At 50.1% G+C, this 23202-nt stretch overlaps 1 protein-coding gene across 1 annotated transcript; it reads left to right on the forward strand.

Annotated features, from left to right (window-relative positions):
- The first annotated feature begins 5947 nt into the window (after positions 1-5947).
- Positions 5948-7193, forward strand: LOC121854573 (repetitive proline-rich cell wall protein 2-like). Its single transcript, XM_042349250.1, has 2 exons — positions 5948-5981; positions 6751-7193. The coding sequence occupies exons 1-2, from the start codon at positions 5948-5950 to the stop codon at positions 7191-7193; spliced, it is 477 nt and encodes a 158-aa protein (XP_042205184.1).
- The last annotated feature ends 16009 nt before the right edge of the window (positions 7194-23202 follow it).

The following is a 23202-nucleotide window of genomic DNA, read 5'->3' on the forward strand; positions in this document are numbered from 1 at the left end:
TGGCATGCCTACCCTGTCCCTGGATGGCATGCCTACCCTGTCACCTGGATGACATGTCTCCTGTCCCCTGTATGGCATGCCCCCCTGTCCTCTGTATGGCATACCTAGCCTGTCCCCTGGATGACATGCCTACCGTGTCACCTGGATGACATGTCTCCCCTGTCTCTGTATGGCATGCCTACCCTGTCCCCTGATGGCATGCCTACCTGTCACCTGATGACATGTCTCCCCTGTCACCTGGATGACATGCTCCCCTGTATGGCATGCCTCCCCTGTCCCCTGGATAGCATGCCTACCTCTCCCCTGAAGGCATGCTCCCCTGTCACCTGGATGGCATACCTCCCTGTCCCCTGTATGGCATGCCTCCCCTGTCTCCTGGATGGCATTCTCCCTGTCCTCTGTATGGCATGCCTCCTGTCACCTGGATGATGCCCCCTGTCACCCAGATGGCATGCCTCCCCTGCCCGATGGCATACCTCCTCACCTGGATGGCATGCCTCGTCACCGGATGGCATTCCCCTGTATGGCATGCCTCCCGTCACCTGATGATATGCCCTGCTACCACGGATGACATGCCCTGTTTGGATGACATGCTCCCCTGTCACCTGGATAACATGCCCCTGTCAGCTGATGGCGCTCCTGTCACCTGGATGACATGCCCTTGTCACCTGGATGGCACGCCTACCCTGTCACCTGGATGGTATGCCCCCCGTCACCTGGATGGCATACCCTGTCATCTGGATGACATGCCTCCCTTGTCACCTGGATGGCACGCCCACCTGTCCCCTGTATGGCATGCCTACTCTGTCCCCTGTATGGCATGCCTACCCTGTCCCCTGGATGGCATGCCTCCCTTGTCACCTGGATGGCACGCCTACCCTGTCACCTGGATGGCATGCCTCCCCTGTCCCCTGGATGACATACCTCCCCTGTCACCTGGATGGCATACCTCCCCTCTCACCTGGATGGCATGCCCCTGTCCCCTGTATGACATGCCTACCCTGTCCCCTGGATGGCATGCCTACCCTGTCACCTGGATGACATGCCTCCCCTGTCCCCTGTATGGCATGCCTCCCTTGTCCCCTGTATGGCATGCCTACCCTGTCCCCTGGATGGCATGCCTACCCTGTCACCTGGATGACATGTCTTCCCTGTCCCCTGTATGGCATACCTCCCCTGTCCTCTGTATGGCATGCCTACCCTGTCCCCTGGATGGCATGCCTACCGTCACCTGGTGACGTCTCTGTCACCTGGATGACATGCCCCCTGTATGGCATGCCTCCCCGTCCCCTGGATAGCATGCCTCACCTGTCCCTGGATGGCATGCCTCCCTGTCACCTGATGGCACACTCCCCTGTCCCCTGGATGGCATATCCCCTGTCCCCTTGATGCATGCCTACCCTGTCCCCTGATGGCATGCCTACCCTGTCACCTGGATGACATGCCTCCCTGTATGGCATGCCTCCCGTCCCCTGGATAGCATGCCTACCCTGCCCCTGGATGGCATGCCTGCCCTGTCACCTGGATGGCATACCTCCCGTCCCTGGATGGCATACCTCCCCTGTCCCTTGATGGCATGCCTACCCTGTCCCCTGATGGCATGCCTACCCTGTCACCTGGATGGCATACCCCTGTCCCCTGGAAGGCATGTCCCCTGTCACCTGGATGGCATACTTCTGTCCCCGGATGGCATACCCCCTGTCCCCTGATGGCATGCCTACCTGTCCCCTGGATGGCATATCCTGTCACCTGGATGCATACCCCTGTCCTGGAAGGCATGCCCCTGTCACCTGGTGTGGCTTCTGTCCCTGGATGGCATTCCTGTCACCTGGATGGCATGCCTACCCTGTCCCCTGATGACCTACCTCTGTCCCTGGATGGCATACCTCCCCTGTCACCTGGATGGCATGCTTACCTTGTCCCTGGATGGTATGCCTCCTCTCCCCATGGCATGCCCCCTGTCACTGGATGGCATACTCTGTGGTCATCCCTGTCACCTGATGACATGCCTCTGTCCCTGGATGGCACTACCCCTGTCACCTGGATGGCATACCTCCCCTGCCACCTGATGTATACTGTCCCCTGTATGGCATGCCCCCTGTCACCTGATGACATGCCTCCTGTCACCTGGATGACATGCCTACCCTGCCGCCCATATCTTTAAGTCACACCAAACTTCACCTATTCACGCGACGTTACTAAAATATTCATCATAATGTGAAAGTAAATTCATTTCTCCATGTGTCAATTCTTGGTCCGGGCGACACACTGGTTTTGGTGAGTCAATATATCAATGTGATGATGTGGGCGTGTGGTGGGTGGTGAGGGCGTGTGTGGCGGTAGTGAGAGCGTGTAATGTAGGCGTGTGGGCGTGGTGGGCGTGTGGTGTGGGCGTGTGGTGTAGGAGTTTGGAGGCGTTTGATGTGGGCATGTGGTGTTGTGTGATGTGGGCATGTGATGTGAGCTTGTGATGTGTGTGGTGGGCGTGTGGGATGGTGGACGTGTGGATGAGGTGGGATGTGGTGGGACGAGGGTGGGTGTGGTGTGGACGTGTGGTGGACGAGTGGTGTGGGCGTGTGGTGGACGTGGTGGTGTGGACGAGGTGGGATGTGGTGTGGACGAGTGGTGGACGAGTGGTGGATGGTGGACGTGTGGGGTATATAGGAGGTGGAAGATGGATGTGGTGGAGGATGGGCGGGTGGGATGTGTGGGTGTGATGGTGGTGGATGTGTGGACGAGTGGTGGGTGTGAAGGGCGTGGTGAGGATGTGGTGGGGCGGTGGATGAGGTGGACGTGTGGTGGGACGAGTGGTGGGTGTGGATGGTGTGGATGAGTGTGTGTGGGCGTGGTGGGATGTGTGGGCGTGGTGGACGTGTGGATGTGGTGGACGAGTGGTGGATGTGTGTGGATGGTGTGGGCATATGGTAGGAGGTAAGATGGACGTGGGTGAGGACGTGTCGGGCGTGGTGGATGTGTGTGGGTGTGATGACGTGTGGTGGGTGTGGTGTGGGTGTGATGTGGGCGTGTGTGGGCTTGTGGTGTGGGCGTGGTGGATGGTGTGGTCGTGGTGTGGTCGTGTGGTGTGGACGGTGTGGTCTGTGGGAGTGGTGGATGTGGTGTGGGCGTGGTCGTGATGTGGGCGTGTGGTGTGGTTGTGTGGTGTGGGCGTGTGGTGTAGGAGGGTGGCTTACCTGACCTCCATCAACACACAGTTACCTGACCCCGTGCACTGTGGACTGACCTAGACACTGTTGCAGGTAGTGTACACGTGTGTCACCCTCACCACAACCCTTCCACGCACACACCCTACTACTGACTCACTCTCAGGCCACACCATCAGTTCCTTCTCGATTTGTGTATTTTGGTATGTGGCAATCCGTCACTACCACACCATCACACTACTACCACAAATAATAATGGAAGCCCCTCGAAATCCAGTATGGCCGGCCCATGAGCCACCTAGGCGTTAATTTGTTTGAGGTGTAGAAGCTGTCGCCAACACAATAACCACACGCTAGGTTAACGAGTTGCATGACCCAGTGTCAAGGAACAGTCCGGGAAGACCGGACAACTCGCCAACTGCACTGGCTAACCATTACCCAGGAATACGACCCGTAAATCGCTTAACATCCAGGTTCTCAATTACTGCTGGGTAGACAGAGGCAAATGGCGTAAAGAAACTTGCCCATAGTTCACCCTGCCCGGAGATCGAACCCGGGTCAGCTCACTCTGTGGCGAGCATTCTGACCAATACACCACACAAGGTTGAGAGCAGGAAGACCTGGGAATCACCTGAAGAGTAGACACCCTAGTTTATCTCACCTGAAGATTTTACACTAACCTAACCTAACCTAACCTAACCTAACCTAACCTAACTTAACCTAACCAGACCAGCTACTGGGTGAAGAGATGAGTGTGGTCTAACGATGTTCAAGTATACGGGCGACTGCTTAATAACAACAAGAAATAACAATAACAACAATAACAATCATAACAAACGGATGAAAGAGAAACAAACCGTCGCGGAATAAAAAAAATCTTGTAGAGTTGGGGAGGAGGAGGAGGAGGAGGAAAAGGAGGAGGAGGAAGAGGAGGAGGAGGAGGAGGAGGAGGAGGAGGAGGAGGAGGAGGAGGAATGTTAGAACCCCTTCAGCGCCTCCTTCAGGGTAGTAAAACACAGCCCCACACGGTCACAGCAGCTAGTTAGTCTACGTCTCCCTGCCAGCCTAGCGGGTCCTGGGGGCAAGATAGTGCTATACCCCTCAACGGTGACCTCTTTAAGCCGTCCTTCTCATGTTGGGTGTTAGGGAATTTAACTCTTATATAATATTTTACACACACACACACACACACACACACACACACACACACACACACGCACACACAAACATACACATTCTCACAAACATATAATCAACTTGAGTACGATGACTTAACCTTGAGTACTATGACTTAACCCTTGAGTACGATGACTTAACCTCGAGTCGATGACTTAACCCCTTGAGTATGATGACTTAACCCCTTGAGTACGATGACTTAACCCTTGAGTATGATGATTAACTTCGAGGCGATGACTTAACCCTTGAGTACGATGACTTAACCCCTTGAGTAATGATGACTTAACCCCTTGAGATGATGACTTAACCCCTTGAGTACGATGACTTAACCCTTGAGTACGATGACTTAACCCTTTGAGTACGATGACTTAACCCCTGAGTACGATGACTTAACCCCTTGGAGTACGATGACTTAACCCCTGAGTACGATGATCAAACCCTTGAGTACGATGACTTAACCCCTTGAGCATGATGACTTAACCTTGAGTACGATGACAACCCCTTGAGTACGATGACTTAACCCCTGAGTACGATGACTAACCCTTGAGTACGATGACTTAACCTTTGAGTACGATGTGAGGTGGTTCTCCCAACCTCCTCGTTCCTCACCTCACTCCTTTTCCTCACGCACCTCTTCCTCCCTCCTCCCCCTCCCCACCCCTCCCCATCTCCTTCCCTCACCTCCTCCCCCTCCCCCCCCATATACACACAGCTCGACAAGAAGTAAACAGTTTGGCGAGAAGAAAAACTAACTTGAAAAAAAATTGTTAACTTGGGGAGAGTGACTGATGAGGGGAGGGGAGGGGAGGGGGAGGGGGTGAGGAAAGGAGGAGGGGAAAGAGTGAGGGGGAGAGGAGGAAGGATGTAAGGAAGGAGGAAGGGAGATGGTTGTATAGGAGGGGAGGGAGGGAAGGGAGGGAAGAGAGGGGAGGGGAGGAGAGGGGAAGAGAGGGGAAGAGAGGGGAGGGGAGGGGGATCAAGGGACTTTATAAACACCCTATTCATCTCTTCAACACAAATTTCCTTTCCTTACCTTACCTTAACTAACTAACTACCTAATTACCTCGCATTCGTCGTTACCATGGAGACTAAACTATACCAATTCTAATGTACTGTAATTTACACCTCTCGTCACCCTCCTTAATCTCTAAATCATCTTACGTGTAATTTAAGATACAACCATAATGACTTGGTGTTGTTGGCATTTTATGTTATGTAATGACCACCACACGCAACCTAGCTTATACCTTGTTATATATCGTATATTTACAACGATTTTTGAAGGTATATTTATCCTTCTGTAGTAATAATTCCCAGGTATAATGATATATATTGATGGATGATCGATTGTTATGGGTCAATAGACATATTATTTATAGACTCGTAACTTCAATGACCCGCCAAAAATTCCATCTTATTAATTCTTATTTACCTTTTAGTATTATAATATCCAAATTTATCTACCAATGTCCCTTTTTCTTCATTAATCAATTTTATAAGAGATTTCTATTAATTTTCATGATATGTTATAAAATTAAACTGGTAGAAACGGATTCAAATAAAAAAATAAATAAATAAAAACAGCTGCCATAATGGACGGTGTTCGCGTGATGGCGGGTGATCAGCAGCAAGGGGGGGGTCATGGTGAGGGGCCCTCCTACCTCCCTCGCTGTCTTATTTACATCAATCTCGGGGGATTCAATTATGGATGTTCATGACAGATCGCCGTGGTTAGTGGCGATTAAGAACGGGGGAGGGATGGGGGTGGAAGGGAGAGGGAGGATGAGACTTTAGTTAATTATGAAGTAAAACCAAAGCGGTGATTAAAACATACCCGCTGATTGGTTAATGTGAGATCCTGAGATAGCCAATCAACATCGAGGATAGAGGTTGATTGGTTGATGTGGGGTCCCGAAGACAACCAATCAACATCAAGGGTTGAGGTTTCTTCCCTCCAAGATACAAGGATATATTTCTTCCTGTATCTACGACGGTTAAAACGCTGTGTCAATAACCCGTCTCTTCCCCCGTGTTCTGTGACTAATTCTTAAACGTTGTGGTAAAAGATCTCACACGAAATACTATTCCTGAAGGCCTCTACTGCGGTCGTCTTCAGCCCGGGAAAATATAGTCATTACGGGTCGTTTCCATCGTTGGCTTTGAAGATATGAATAAAATTGTCCTCTCCACCTAAACTTAACCTCTACACCGTGGTTCCTATTACAGGTTCTAAGAGGTTCTGATCTCCCACGTTTACAGCATTAAGTTCAAGTATAGAAATAATTCTTGCACTTTCAACTTCTTTTGACTCACATTGTAAAAATTAATTTTCCAGATTTCCAGACCTTTATATACAAACTTTTCCCTTCTGCATGTCTTCCAGGCACCCAAGAACCTCTGTAGTGTCTTCCAGGCACCCAAGAACCAACCTCTGTAGTGTCTTCCAGCCACCCAAGATCCTCTGTAGTGTCTTCCAGGCACCCAAGAACCAACCTCTGTAGTGTCTTCCAGCCACCCAAGATCCTCTGTAGTGTCTTCCAGGCACCCAAGAACCTCGGCAGTGTCTTCCAGCCACCCAAGAACCTCTCTAGTGTCTTCCAGCCACCCAAGAACCTCTGTAGTGTCTTCCACCCACCTAAGAACCTCTCTAGTGTCTTCCAGCCACCCAAGAACCTCTCTAGTGTCTTCCAGCCACCCAAGAACCTCTGTAGTGTCTACCCACCTAGAACCTCTGCAGTGTCTTCCAGCCACCCAAGAACCTCTCTAGTGTCTTCCAGGCACCCAAGAACCTCTGCAGTGTCTTCCAGCCACCCAAGAACCTCTGTAGTGTTTCCAGGCACCCAAGAACCTCTGTAGTGTTTCCAGGCACCCATGAACCTCTGCAGTGTCTTCCAGCCACCCAAGAACCTCTGCAGTGTCTTCCAGCCACCCAAGAACCTCTGTAGTGTTTCCAGGCACCCAAGAACCTCTGTAGTGTTTCCAAGCACCCAAGAACCTCTGCAGTGTTTCCAGGCACCCAAGAACCTCAACAATGTCTTCCAGGATTCCGAAAACCTTTGCAGTATTTTCCTGGCACCCTAGAACCTCTGCAATGTCTTCCAGGAGGTCTTCCAGAACCTGACGTGTTCATCTGGGCCTCCAACCCTCTGCCAATTCCGCCAAGGAGACATCAGGGCTCATAAAGGGCTTTCCATACACCTCCCCCACCCACCATATGCCCTTTTTTAACCATTCCTGGCCCCTGGATCAGGTGGCATTAAGAAGCACATTCCAGCCCTAACAAGCAAGTGCCAGGCCCTAAAGACCAATTCCAGACCGTAATAAGGATGTTCCAGTCCCTAAAAAACCCATTCCAGACCGTAAAGACTCATCCCAGACCATAATAAGTACGTACATCCCAGACCCCCAAAGACTTCAGTATCAAAACACATTCCAGGTCCCTAGATATTAACATTCCAGGACCTACTATATATATATATTTCGAGCCCCAATAAGCAGGACCCTAAGCCCCAATAAACACATTCCATGCTGGTGGAGTTCTCTTATAGACACGCGGGAGCCCTGAGCAGCGGCCCTCCCCGTTAACGACAGGCCAGCGGCGGTAAAGCAGATGAGGCGCTGTAAATGAAGTCATTTTGAGCTGCGGTGTCCCACGGCGCTCGTCATTACCCGCTGCTACCGCCCGTCTACCCTCTAACCGCGCCCACAGCTGGAACATTGTCTCCCTCATCACGCCCACAGCTGGAACATTGTATCCCTCATCACGCCCACAGCTGGAACATTGTCTCCCTCATCAAGCCCACAGCTGGAACATTGTCTCCCTCATCACGCCCACAGCTGGAACATTGTATCCCTCATCACGCCCACAACTGGAACATTGTCTCCCTCATCACGCCCACAGCTGGAACATTGTCTCCCTCATCATGGCCACAGCTGGAGGGAACATCATCAGCTGGCCACGCCCACACCTACATCATCAACTGACCACGCCCACACTAATACCACCAGCTGACCACGCCCACACTTCTACCATCAGCTGACCACGCCCACACCTACATCACCAACTGAACACGCCCACAATTGGACCATCACTCCACCCACGTAAATCTCTATCACCCACCACAACCCCACCCACGGCGTCTATTACACCCACGCACCTCAAAGCCACCCACGCCGCCCACTGCTACACCCACGCACCTCAAAGCCACCAAACACACCCACTACTACACCACACACCTCAAAGCTACCCACCACACCCACTACTACACCCACGCACCTCAAAGCCACCCACCACACCCACTACTGCATCTACGCACTCCAAATCCACCCACCACACCACTACACCCACGCACCTCGAAGCCACCCACCACCCACTACTGCATCTACACTCCCAAATCCACCCAACACACCCACTACTACACCCACGCACCTCAAAACCACCAAACACGCCCACTACTGCACCCGCACAAAGCCACCCAACACACCCACTACTGCTCCACGCACCTCAAAGCCACCCAACACACCCACTACTACACCCACGCACCTCAAAGCCACCCACCACACCCACTGCATCTACGCACTCCAAATCCACCCAACACACCCACTACTACACCCACGCACCTCAAAGCCACCAAACACACCCACCACTACACCCACACACCCCAAACCACCCAACACACCCACTACTACACCCACGCACCTCAAAGCCACCAAACACACCCACTACTACACCCACGCACCCCAAAGCCACCCAACACACCCACGCACCTGAAAGCCACACATCTAAACCCAATACTACACCCACGCACCCCAAAGCCACCCACCACCCTTACGCCGTCGCCCATACTGTCGCTCGCACCTCATCGTCACTCACCACAAACTACCCCATCTTCACCGCCCACCTCGTAGCCACCCAGCCGCCCATCACAACAATAAGAGGCCAGCAGCACGCAAGACTGTGGCCAGCTAATTGTAGCCACGAAGAGGAGTGACATGATGGCCACCTCCACCTACTCCCAGGAAACCTTCCTCCACACACTTGAGACACTACAGGCTACTTCCTCCACACACTTGAGACACTACAGGCTACTTCCTCCACACACTTGAGACACTACAGGCTACTTCCTCCACACACACAAGACACTACAGGCTACTTCCTCCCACACACACAAGACACTACAGGCTACTTCCTCCACACACACAAGACACTACAGGCTACTTCCTCCACACACACACAAGACACTACAGGCTACTTCCTCCACACACACTTAAGACACTACAGGCTACTTCCTCCACACACACTTAAGACACTACAGGCTATCTTCCTCCACACACACAAAGACACTACAGGCTACTTCCTCCACACACACCTTAAGTCACTAAGGCTACTTCCTCCACACTTAAGACACTACAGGCTACTTCCTCACACACACTTAAGACACTACAGGCTACTTCCTCCACACACACTTAAGACACTACAGGCTACTTCCTCACACACATAAGACACTACAGGCTACTTCCTCCACACACACTTGAGACACTACAGGCTACTTCCTCCACACACACCTTGAGACACTACAGGCTACTTCCTCCACACACACTTGAGACACTACAGGCTACTTCCTCCACACACATTAGGACACTACAGGCTACTTCCTCCACACACACTTGAGACACTACAGGCTACTTCCTCCACACACTTAAGACACTACAGGCTACTTCCTCCACACACACTTAAGACACTACAGGCTACTTCCTCCACACACACCTTGGACACTACAGGCTACTTCCTCCATACACTTAAGACACTACAGGCTACTTCCTCCACACACTTAAGACACTACAGGCTACTTCCTCACACACACTTAGACACTACAGGCTACTTCCTCCACACACACTTAAGACACTACAGGCTACTTCCTCCCACACACTTAAGACACTACAGTACTTCCTCCACACACACCTTAAGACACTACAGGCTACTTCCTCCACACACACTCAAGACACTACAGGCTACTTCATCCACACACTTAGACACTACAGGCTTCCTCCACACACACTTAAGACACTACAGGCTACTTCCTCCACACACCTCCAAGACACTACAGGCTACTTCCTCCACACACTACTGGCTACTTCCTCCACACACTTAAGACACTACAGGCTACTTCCTCCACACACTTAAGACACTACAGGCTACTTCCTCCACACACTTAAGACACTACAGGCTACTTCCTCCACACACTTAAGACACTACAGGCTACTTCCTCCACACACACACAAGACACTACAGGCTACTTCTCCACAAACACTTAAGACACTACAGGCTACTTCCTCCACACACACAAGACACTACAGGCTACTTCCTCCACACACACTCAAGACACTACAGGCTACTTCCTCCACACACACTTGAGACACTGCAGGCTACTTCCTCCACACACTTAAGACACTACAGGCTACTTCCTCCACACACACTTAAGACACTACAGGCTACTTCCTCCACACACACCTTAAGACACTACAGGCTACTTCCTCCACACACTTAAGACACTACAGGCTACTTCCTCCACACACACTTAAGACACTACAGGCCTTCCTCCACACACACTCAAGACACTACAGGCTACTTCCTCCACACACTACTGGCTACTTCCTCCACACACTTAAGACACTACAGGCTACTTCCTCCACACACTTAAGACACTACAGGCTACTTCCTCCACACACTTAAGACACGACAGGCTCACTTCCTCCACACACTTAAGACACTGCAGGCTACTTCCTCCACACACTTAAGACACTACAGGCTACTTCCTCACACTTAAGACACTGCAGGCACTTCCTTCATCAATCACTTATCACAATTAAGAAAACCCTGAGAATGTGCCTTAAGAATAACACAAGTGAAACAAGAGTGAGGAACAGAGGAGGAGGAAGAAGAGAGAGAGAGAGAGAGAGAGGAGGAGGAAGAAGAGAGAAGGAAAAGGAGGAGAAGAATGAAGAAGAAGGAGGAGGAGGTGGAGGAAGGAAGAGGAGGAGGAAAAAAGTAGGGAGAATGGAGGAAGAGGGAAGTGAAGAAGGAAGGGTGGAGGGAAGGGTGATAACGGCTGAGGAGAAGGAAGAAAAGAGAGGAGGAGAAGGTGAGAAAAAAGCCCTCCCTCAATGCAATTCCACCCCACCCCCACCTCACCCACCCACCCACCACACCCACCCCAACACACCCACCCCAACACACCCACCACCCCACACACCCAACCACCCCACCCACCCACCCACCACACCCACCCACCCACCACCCCACACACCCAACCCACCCACTCACCCACCCCAACACACCCCACCACCCACCCCACCACCCCACCCCCACCTCACCCACACCCTCACCCACCCACCAACCCACCCCAACACACCCACCCACCACCACCCCACACACCCACCCCACCCACCCACCCACCCCACCACACCCACCCACCACCCACACCCACCCCACCCCCACCCCCCCCACCTCACCCACCTCACCCACCCACCAACCCCACCCCAACACACCCACCCCACCCCACCCACCCACCCCACCACCCACCCACCCACCACCCCCACACACCCAACCACCCACCCACCCACCCCACCACACCCACCCACCCACCACCCCACCACCCACCCCACCCACCCACCCACCCCACCACCCACCCACCCACCACCCCACACACCCACCCCACCCCACCCACCCACCCCACCACACCCACCACCCACCACCCCACACACCCAACCCACCCCACCCCCACCCACCACACCACACCAAATACCATACTTAATATCACTACTATATACTTATAAAGTGGATATTTAAGTACCACTGATACCAAACAGTGTTACCAATCATGGCAGTGTTACCAATAATGACCCCCCAAAAAGTGTTACCAATAATGACAGTGTTACCAATAATGACCCTCAAAAGTGTTACCAATCATGACAGTGTTACCAATAATGACCCCCCAAAAAGTGTTACCAATAATGACAGTGTTACCAATAATGACCCCTAAACAGTCTTACCTTAGGCATATACAGTGTTACCATCTCGGGCGGAGTACTGGAGGGCCGACACTCACCTGGGGATGAGAACAGTATATTAGTTATGAGGTGTACACACACACACACACACACACACACACACTTAACAACTCTGCACCAACGATAATTTTTTGTAAGTAGCTACAGTATAAGAATTTAAGTAACAACAATTAATTGGTAACTACAACTAAATATATTAAAGTAGCCACACTTATAACTAACACTTCAATAATAAGTAATTAAGTAACTCGTTTAGTTTCTACAATGGTGATTTGATCGTTAAATGTTGAACAGCTGACTTAAGGCTGGTGGTCTTAACTCATAACTCGTTAACGACCTAATTATCATCTGATGACGAGTCTCTGTACCACCTGTGTTACCAAAAGTTGTTACGGACAACCCCCAGCCGTCACAGAGTTACCAGAAGCTGTTACGGACGACTCCCAGCCGTCACAGTGTTACCAGAAGCTGTTAAGGACGACCCCCAGCCGTCACAGTGTTACAAGAAGGTGTTACGGACGACCCCAGCCGTCACAGTGTTACTAAAAGCTGTTAAGAACGACCCCAGCCGTCACAGTGTTACCAGAAGCTAGAGACCCCAGCCGTTACGGTGTTACCAGAAGCTGTTGCGGGCGAACCCCAGCCGTCACAGTGTTACCAAACCTCCGTCACACACTGTAAATATTGGTAAGGGTTTTCTAAGCCGCCAGCTGCCGCTGCCGCCGCCGCCCCCGCCGCCCAACCACCACCACTAATACTACCACTACTTCCACCACCACCACCACCATCACCACCACCACCATCACCACCACCACTACTCCTCCTCCTACCCCTACCAACCACAACTACCACCACTCCTACTACCCCTACCAACCACAACACATCACTGATCCAACTACCCCCTACCAACCACAACCACCATCACTGATCCAACTACCCCCTACCAACCACAACTACTAGCCAACAATAGCACCATAATAATATAATGGTAGATAGTGTGGGCGGTAATAGACTGTATGCAAATGAGTTCGTGTACAGTGATTTATGAGTGTGTCAAGTGATATCTGTACATCGAACCAGTGTCCTGTCTTACCCCCACGACCACCTCTCCACCCAGTATATGTACAGTTCCGTTCAGAAGTTCGTTGCACCCTTCCTAGATGGCGGGTCACTACACCTAAGAACCAGCAGACTAGAGGACCAGCTATCAACTCCTGAGGTCCGTACACGCCTAGTGGGAACTGTGCAGACGCAGGCCGCAGCTTATTCGTGGCCGTGTGCCTTCTATGTCAGATAGGTTGCCTGCAGTTATTAAGCAGAGGGGGGGGAGGAGGTATTAAATGATACAAACACAATAATTATGTGGAGGAAGAAAATATGTTTATAATCTATTCAGGCTGCTGTTGGTGGCTATTGGGGGGTAGAGTGTGGTCATGGCCTATATTGTGTGAGCTGCATGGCGGACACCAACCTAAACTAACCCTGTTGATGTCTTTCTTGCTGTAAGGGATAACTAACGGCTGATAATGATGATATGATATATTTAAAAGGTTTATATATTAAAATATTTCCCCATTATTTGTATTCAATATATATAATACCAATAACTAACTAACAATAGAGGGAAGTGGCAAAGATGACTACCCCTTAGCCTCTCCAGACACACATAACTGGTACTCGATAGAAACAGACGGATAACTACTATATTAAACACATTTGACATTTTTGACGTTTGATACACAAATACCTGTATAATAGACCTGTTCCAGCGCCTCTCGACCGTCAACGAGTAACCTGACCTCTCTGAAACAGGTGAACGAGAGAGAGAGAGAGAGAAGAGAGAGTAGCTGACATAATTCCAACACAACAAATACCAGGTCACAGAGATATATTTTTTTTTCATTATTTAAGAATCGTTACTACAAACTGTTTTTTTTGTAAAGTTAAGAAGTATTATATATTGATATTTATTAGGTGAAATATTTTTACAATGGGTTGCAGATTGTGTTAGCATGTGGCAGCCCTGTCCACCCTCTCTCTACCACTGCAATAGGCTATATACTCCCTCCAACGCGGATGTATGATGAACTTCTCAACGGAACTGAACGTTTTGAACAATATGTGAACAATAATGAACAATAAATACAGAACAAAGTGTACAATATTATTCTGGGATATGTACACAATACAAGTAAACCGTTAACGGTCTTGAAAATAATAACGGTCAAAACGGTTTTCATAATATTAACGGTCAAATTTTCAAATTATAAAGGTCAATATTTCAATATATAACGGTCAAAACGGTCCTTAAAATATAACAGCGAAAAACATCTAAAATATTAACTAAAGTTCCGGGTTCATAAGTGGACAGAACTCTTCAGACATTAGTTAAACAGGAGTTAACAGACAACAGACTTTAACGGTCGTAAACGGTAAGTACAGCAAAATTATGCCAACTCTTACAACTCACTAAGCCGTTAAGGCTCTAATTAGGCTTGTTCAGAGTGAATCGACCACTCACAGCCGCTGGTTTAAGCTAAGAATATATTCTGACTTGTGATTGGTTGAATTTAAATTTTGGAAAGTATCTGTCGTTAATAAACCGTTGAAAATAAATTCAAATTAAATATAAATATTTATCAACACAAAATTGATGATGTTTGAAAATAAATGTAATTTTTTATTCAGATTTTAACGAATATTTTGAAATACGTTTAATTGCTTTAGATATACTTAACGGTCGCTCACAGCCGTTAACTGAAAATTAACGACCTATAACCACACATGTTTAATGAGACAGAGATGATTTATATTATTACAACTACAACTGTGGAAAAACCTGTTGTCTACATCTGGCATTGTACACTTGTAGCAGTACTCTGTGGCAGTACTCTTGTGATACTCTTGTAGCAGTACTCTTGGCAGTACTTTGTAACTCTTGTAGCAGTGCAGTACTCTTGTAGCATGACTCTTGTAGCAGTACTCTTGTAGCAGTACACTTGTGCAGTACTCTTTGTAGTACTCTTGTAGCAGTACTCTTGTAGTAGTACTCTTTGTATTTTGTGCAGTACTCTTGTAGCAGTACTCTTGTAGCAGTTACTCTTGCATTTTTGTAGTATACTCTTGTAGCAGAATACTCTTGTAGCAGTACTCTTGTAGCAGTACTCTTGTGGCAGTACTTGTAGCAGTACTCTTGTAGCAGTACTCTTGTGGCAGTACTCTTGTGGCAGTACTCTTGTAGCAGTACTCTTGTAGCAGTACTCTTGTAGTAGTACTCTTGTGTGATACCTTGTAGCAGTACTCTTGCGTGCTCTTGGCAGTACTCTTGTAGTAGTTCTTTGTATCTTGTGCAGTACCTTGTGCTTTGTAGTAATTGTGTTTGTAGCAGTATTGTGGCAGTATTTGTATCTTGTAGTAGTACTCTTGTGTTAGTACTCTTGTAGCAGTACTCTTGTAGCAGTACTCTTGTGGCAGTTTTGTGGCAGTACTTGGCAGTACTCTTGTGGCAGTACTCTTGTAGCAGTGCTCTTGTGGCAGTACTCTTGTGGATACTCTGTAGTTCTTGTAGTACTTTGTGTGTACTTGTAGCAGTATTTGTGTGTACTTTGTAGCAGTACTCTTGTAGTACTCTTGTAGCAGTACTCTTGTAGCAGTACTCTTGTAGCAGTACTCTTGTAGCAGTACTCTTGTAGCAGTACTCTTGTAGCAGTACTCTTGTAGCAGTACTCTTGTAGCAGTACTTGTGCAGTACTCTTGTGCAGTACTTGTGCAATACTTTGTAGCAGTACTCTTGTATTTGTAGCAGTACTTTGTGCAGTACTTGTAGTAACTTGTAGCAGTACTCTTGTAGCAGTACTCTTGTAGCAGTACTCTTGTGCAGTATCTTGTAGCAGTACTCTTGTAGCAGTACTCTTGTAGACAAGACGAATTATTCACAACTTCGTCATCAGTAAAAGTCAACAAGACGGATGGTAGGGGTGTCGTGGCCAGGTGGTGAGGGCCGCGGCCCCAGGCTCTACAATCATGGCACCCAATGATGGCACTACCGTCAGTGAGGAGGAGGCGGAGGGGAAAGAGGGAGGAAGAGGCGAAAGAGGAAGGGACGGTGTTGGTTCTGTCCATCCCTAGTCTGTGTCAACAAGGTCGGTCTCTCTCTCTCTCTCTCTCTCTCCTTACATCTTGATATTGACTATGATTATTTATGATGTACGTGCTGGGGTCACACACACACACACACACACACACACACACACACACACACACACACACACACACACACACACACACACACACACACACACACACACACACACACACACACACACACACACCAATTCTTAACCCCATCACAACTATAAAGCCATTTTTAATGTTGTATTTGACTAACGCCAGACGATTTTATTGAGAAGAGACCGTCGGCCCCAGGGGTTAAGGGGGTGGTTAATGTAGCAGTAGCAGCAGTTGTTGTTGTTGTCGTGGTTGTTTGCCCTCTCAATGCGTGTGTGGCTCTTCTATGACATCGATCACGCCATGGTGTGCAAGAAAGGGGGCTTCGTATGCATGAGGCATGACGAAGTAAGGGATCTCACAGCAAATATTTTGAAGGAAATCTGCCGTGATGTCAGGGTAGAACCGACCCTCCTTCCATTGGACGGTGAGAATTTCCATCACAGGACTTCAAACATTTCCAACGAAGCCCGTGTGGACGTCAGTGCTCGAGGATTCTGGATGCGTGACAGCGAGCCTTCTTTGACATCAGGATTTTTTATCCCATGGCCGCATGTCACCGCAACCTAGCTCACGATGCTGCACACAGGAAGAACAAAACGACAAGATTAGGGGCATACGGGGAAGAGATTCAGAACATTGATCAAGGCAGCTTCACTCCTCTAGTGTTCACAACCTCTGGTGGGATGGGACCAAGTGCAAGATGTTCCTCCAGACTTCGCGGAGGTGATCTCCGAACAGAAGCAGCAGCCCAGAAGTTATGTTACAGCCTGGATGAGATGTCGGCTTTGCTCTGCCTCAGGGGAACGAAGGCATCGGCCCCAAAAGTCGACAACAGTTGCAGATATTGACTTTAAGGCAACAGTCTTAATGCTGCATAGATCTGCGGCTCAACAACTCAACACAGCTAGGATAGTTACTTATGTATTAGGATATTTAATTTTAAGGTAATAAAATGGTGGCGAAGGTATGGCTATTAGGGGAGGATGGAAGTCATTTAAAAAAATAAGGTAGTAGCAGCCGTAGCTCGAAGGGGTTGGAAGTTGAAGTCAAGGGATCTTAACGAAACGCCAGGTACTACCAACAGCTGTAGAACGAGTCAACACACAGCACCGGCAACTGAACAGCCACACAGCACCGGCCACTGAACAGCCATACAGCACCGACCACTGAACAGCCACACAGCACCGGCCACTGAACAGCTGTTGTGCCGAGTGATGATGGAGATTGATATGAGAGCTGGTCACTTTTTTCTGGCGTGTGAGGATAGTAGTGATCCTGCTCGCTCTGCCTGCCACCACTATCCATACTGGAGGTAATTAACAGGTGGTCAGGTATGGTTCTGCTTATTAATGTGGGTCGGTGAGGGATGGGCTCTCTCTCTCTCTCTCTCTCTCTCTCTCTCTCTCTCTCTCTCTCTCTCTCAGTCGATTAAATGAACGTGAAAATCGAATTCTTGGATGTCCATAATTACTTCACCAGACAGTAGTGGGTTGGTCCACATACCCCTCGTCCCGCCCTCCCCGCCCGCCCTCCCGTCCCCTTGCCCCCCTTGCCCGTCCGTCCCATGTTCTCATTGGCTAATCATTATACCGTTTCCCATTGGCTAATCTTCATACCGTGCTCTTATTAGCTAATCTTTGTGCCGTGTTCTCATTGGCTAGGTCATTATACCGTGTTCTCATTGGCTAATCTTTTGACCGTGTTCTCATTGGCTAATCTTTTGACCGTGTTCTCATTGGCTAATCTTTTTACCGTGTTCTCATTGGCTAATCTTTTGACCGTGTTCTCATTGGCTAGGTCATTATACGTGTTCTCGTTGGCTAATCTTTTTACCGTGTTCTCATTGGATAGTCATTATACCGTGTTCTTCGTTAGTTCCTCCATGTCTTCATTATCCGTGAGGTACCGAGCAGGAGGCTGTGACGGCTATTGTGGCCAGTGTGTGTGTGTGTGTGTGTGTGTGTGTGTGTGTGTGTGTGTGTGAGGCAAACACACACTCACTTCCTATGCGCACACAATACATACATACATACAATCTGTACACACATACACACAGATACACATCAGACAGACAGACATATTAATACCTGCTGCGGGAGGCTGCGTTTGCGGTGGACACGGTGCTGAGAGGTCGCTGGCGGTGGCGGGCGGACGCATGCGGTTACAATGGAGGCAGTGCAACGGACGGTAGGACGGACGCTGCGCGGTTATGGGTGGGTGGTCTCCTGTGATGCGATAACCAGTGTGGGCGTTGGCCGCAGAGCCGCAAGCAGTGTGGTGGTGGGCAGCCGCATGCAGGGGTTTATGAGCAATCCTGCCCACACCCCACCAGACCCCACACCAGCCCCCTCCGCCCCACCCCACCCATCCTCACACTCCACCCCTGTCCCACCCCACTCTACCCTGCCCGCCCCGCCCCACGCCCCTCCGAATGACCCTCAGGTAGTACCCAGACAGCAGTCATCACTGGGACTTTAATTATACCTGGACCCCATTTGTCAAGGGGGGTTGCATTGGTGGAGGGTTGCTGGTGGAGGGTGGTGTAGGGGGAGGAGAGGAGAGGGAGGAGGCAGATGGGTTCATTACGCTTGAATTCTTCTTCCAACCACAATCCACTACCACCATCACCTCCTTCCTCCCTCCTACCACAACTCTCTACCACCATCACCTCCTTCCTCCCTCCTACCACAACTCTCTACCACCATCACCTCCTTCCTCCCTCCTACCACAATCCACTACCACCATCACCTCCTTCCTCCCTCCTACCACAATCCACTACCACCATCACCTCCTTCCTCCCTCCTACCACAACTCTCTACCACCATCCCTACTGCCACGACACAAACCACCAAAGGCACCTAACCTAATCTAACACAGCCTCACCTAACACAGCCTCACTAACACAGCCTCACCTAACGCCTCACCTAACCTAACAGCCTCATCTAACTAACCTCACCTAACACAGCCTCACCTAACACAGCCTCACCTAACCTAACAGCCTCATCTAACCTAACCTCACTAACACAGCCTCACCTAATACAGCCTCACCTAACACAGCCTCACAACACAGCCTCACCTAACCTAACACAGCCTCACCTAATGGCCTCACCTAACCTACCTCTAACACAGCCTAACTAACCAAACACAGCCTCACCTAACCTCACCTAACACAACCTCACCTAACAGCCTCATCTAACCTAACCTCACCTAACACAGCCTCACCTAACACAGCCTCCCACCTAACCTAACAGCCTCATCTAACCTAACCTCACCTAACACAGCCTAACCTAACCTAACCTTAACACGGCCATAACACATACATCAACACACACTCAGGCCAAGGACGGACAAACACACGTACCGACACGGATATGGTGTTTAATTTTGTCCTTGAATACTGCACAAGTCACCACGTACACACCTCCACGCACGTACACCTCCACGCACACATACACCTCCACGCACACGTACACACTCCACATACGTACACACCTCCACGTACGTACACCTCCACATACACGTACACACCTCCACGTACACGTACACACCTCACGCACACACCACACCTCCACGTACACGTATCCACCTCACGCACACGTACTCCCTTCCATGCACGCGTACACACCTCCACGCACACGTACACACCTCCACGCACACGTACACCTCCATGCACATAACCTTCATGCACACGTACACACCTCCACGCACGTATTCCCTTCCATGCACACGTACACACCTCCACACGTACACGCACCTCCACGTACACACCTCACGCACACGTACAGTATATGTTACTGGTGAACATGTACGGGACACCAAGTACACATTACCACGTGCACATTATCAAGTGCACATACACAAACCGACCCCTTAATAGCTCGGACGACCCTCACCTCTTAATAACCCCAGGACGACCCCACCTCTTAATGGCTCGGGCGACCCCCACCTCTTAATGGCTCAAGGACAGCCCCACACCTCTTAATGGCTCAGGACAGCCCCATTTCTTAATAGCCCAGGACGACCCCCACACCTCTTTATAGCCTCTCGACGACCCCAAATCTCTTAATAGCCTCGGACGACCCCTACACCTCTGAATAGCCTCAGGACGACCCCCACTTAATAGCTCAGGACGATCCCCACACCCTTAATAGCTCAGGACGCCCCCATACCCTTAATAGCCCCAGGACGACCCCCTTAATAGCTCAGGGACGACCTCCACCCTTAATAGCTCCAAGACGACCCCTTAATAGCTCAGGACGACCTCCACACCCCTTAATAGCTCCAGGACGACCCGACATCTCTTAATAGCCTCTGGACGACACCCACATCTCTTAATACCCCAGGACGACCCCACACCTCCTAAATAGCCCAAGGACGACCCCCCACACCTCTTAATATCCCCAGAACGACCCCATACCTCTTAATACCCAGGACGACCCACACCTCTTAATGGCCCAAGGTCGACCCCCACACACTCTTAATATCCCCAGGACGACCCCCATACTCCTTAATAGCCCCAGGACGACCCCACACCTCATAATATCCCCAGAACGACCCCCACACCTCATAATAGCCCAAGGACGACCCCCACACCTCTTAATATCCCCAGGACGACCCCCACACCTCATAATAGCCCAGGACGACCCCACACCTCTTAATATCCCCAGGACGACCCCTGCCCTTAATACCAGGACGACCCCATACCCTTAATAGCCCTAGACGACCCCCACACCTCTTAAAAGCCCAGGACGACCCCATACCTCTTAATAGCCCGAGGACGACCCCCATACCCTTAATAGCCCCAGAACGACCCCCATACCTCTTAGAGCCGGGGACCCCCCTTACCTCTTAATAGCCGGGGACGACCCCCATACCCTTAATAGCCCAGAACGACCCCATACCTCTAAGGCCGGGGACGACCCCATACCTCTTAATAGCCGGGACGACCCCATACCTTAATAGCCCCAGGACGACCCCCATGCCTCTCAATAGCCCCAGGACGACCCCCATACCTTAATAGCCCCAGGACGCCCCCATACCTCTTAATAGCCGGGACGACCCCATACCTCAATAGCCCCAGGACGACCCCCATACCTCATAATAGCCCGGACGACCCCCATACCTCTTAAGAGCCGAGGACGACCTCATACCTCTCAATAGCCCCAGGACGACCCTATACCTCTTAATGGCCGGACGATCCCCATACCTCTTAATAGCCCCAGGACGACCCCGTGCCTCTTAATAGCCCCAAGGACGACCCCGTACCTCTTAATAGCCCCAGGACGACCCCGTACCTCTTAATAGCCCCAGGACGACCCCGTACCTCTTACTAGCCCCAGGACGACCCCGTACCTCTTATAGCCCCAGGACGACCCCGTACCTCGTAATAGCCCCAGGACGACCCCTTGCCTCTTAATAGCCCAGGACGATCCCCTGCCTCTTAATAGCCCAGGACGACCCCGTGCCTCTTAATAGCCCCAGGACGACCCCGTGCCTCGTAATGGCAGGACGAACATACTCTTAATAGCCCCAGGACGACCCCGTACCTCTTAATAGCCCCAGGACGATCCCCGTACCTCCTTAATAGCCCCAGGACGACCCCGTACCTCATAATAGCCCCAGGACGACATATCTCAATAGCCGAGGACGACCCTATACCCTTAATAGCCCCAGGACGACCCCCGACCGTCACATATACAAGGACCGAATTAATTATTTTATTTTTTTTTATAATTCGAGACACGATAATTGACCCAATTATTTCTACGACTTATTAACATCTGTCAGATAACTCAGCCCTTAATTACCCTCCTTCTCCTCCTTGTCTTGTTCTTCTTCCTCCTCTTTGTCTTGTTCTTCTTCTTCCTCTTCCTTGTCTTGTTCTTCTTCCTCCTCCTTCTTCTTCTTCTTCTTCCTCCTACTTGTCTTCCTCTTCCTCCTCCTTGTTTTTCTTCTTCTTCTCCTCCTTGTCTTCATCTTCCTCCTCTTTGTCTTCTTCTTCTTCTTCCTCCTCCTTGTCTTGTTCTTCTTCTTCTTCCTCCTTGTCTTCTTCCTCCTCCTTGTCTTCATCTTCCTCCTCTTTGTCTTCTTCTTCTTCCTCCTCCCTTGTCTTCTTCTTCCTCCTCCTCCTTGTCTTGTTCTTCTTCCTCCTCCTTGTCTTGTTCTTCTTCCTCCTCCTTGTCTTCTTCTTCCTCCTCCTCCTTTTCTTCTTCTTCCTCCTCCTTGTCTTGTTCTTCCTCCTACTTTTCTTCTTCTTCCTCCTCCTTGTCTTCTTCTTCCTCCTACTTTCTTCTTCTTCCTCCTTCTTGTCTTTTTCTTCTTCCTCCTCCTTGTTTCCTCTTCCTCCTCCTTGTCTTCCTCTTCCTCCTCTTTGTCTTCTTCTTCCTCCCTCCTTGTCTTCCTCTTCCTCCCTCCTTGTCTTCTTCCTCCTCTCTCCTTGTCTTCCTCTTCTTCCTCCTCCTTGTCTTCTTCTTCCTCTCCTTGTCTTCTTCTTCTTCTTCTCCTCCTTGTCTTCTTCTTCCTCCTCCTTGTCTTCTTCTTCTTCTTCCTCCTCCCTTGTCTTCTT

Source organism: Homarus americanus, unplaced genomic scaffold (genome assembly GCF_018991925.1).
Source record: "Homarus americanus isolate GMGI-L3 unplaced genomic scaffold, GMGI_Hamer_2.0 scaffold31821, whole genome shotgun sequence".
Taxonomy (NCBI): domain Eukaryota; kingdom Metazoa; phylum Arthropoda; class Malacostraca; order Decapoda; family Nephropidae; genus Homarus; species Homarus americanus.

Coding starts and splice junctions, on each gene's coding strand:
- LOC121854573 (XM_042349250.1), top strand. CDS start 5,948: ATGGCGGGTGATCAGCAGCAAGGGGGGGGTCATG. Junction 5,982..6,750: donor GCAGCAAGGGGGGGGTCATG/GTGAGGGGCCCT, acceptor AGTGTCTTCCAG/GCACCCAAGAACCAACCTCT.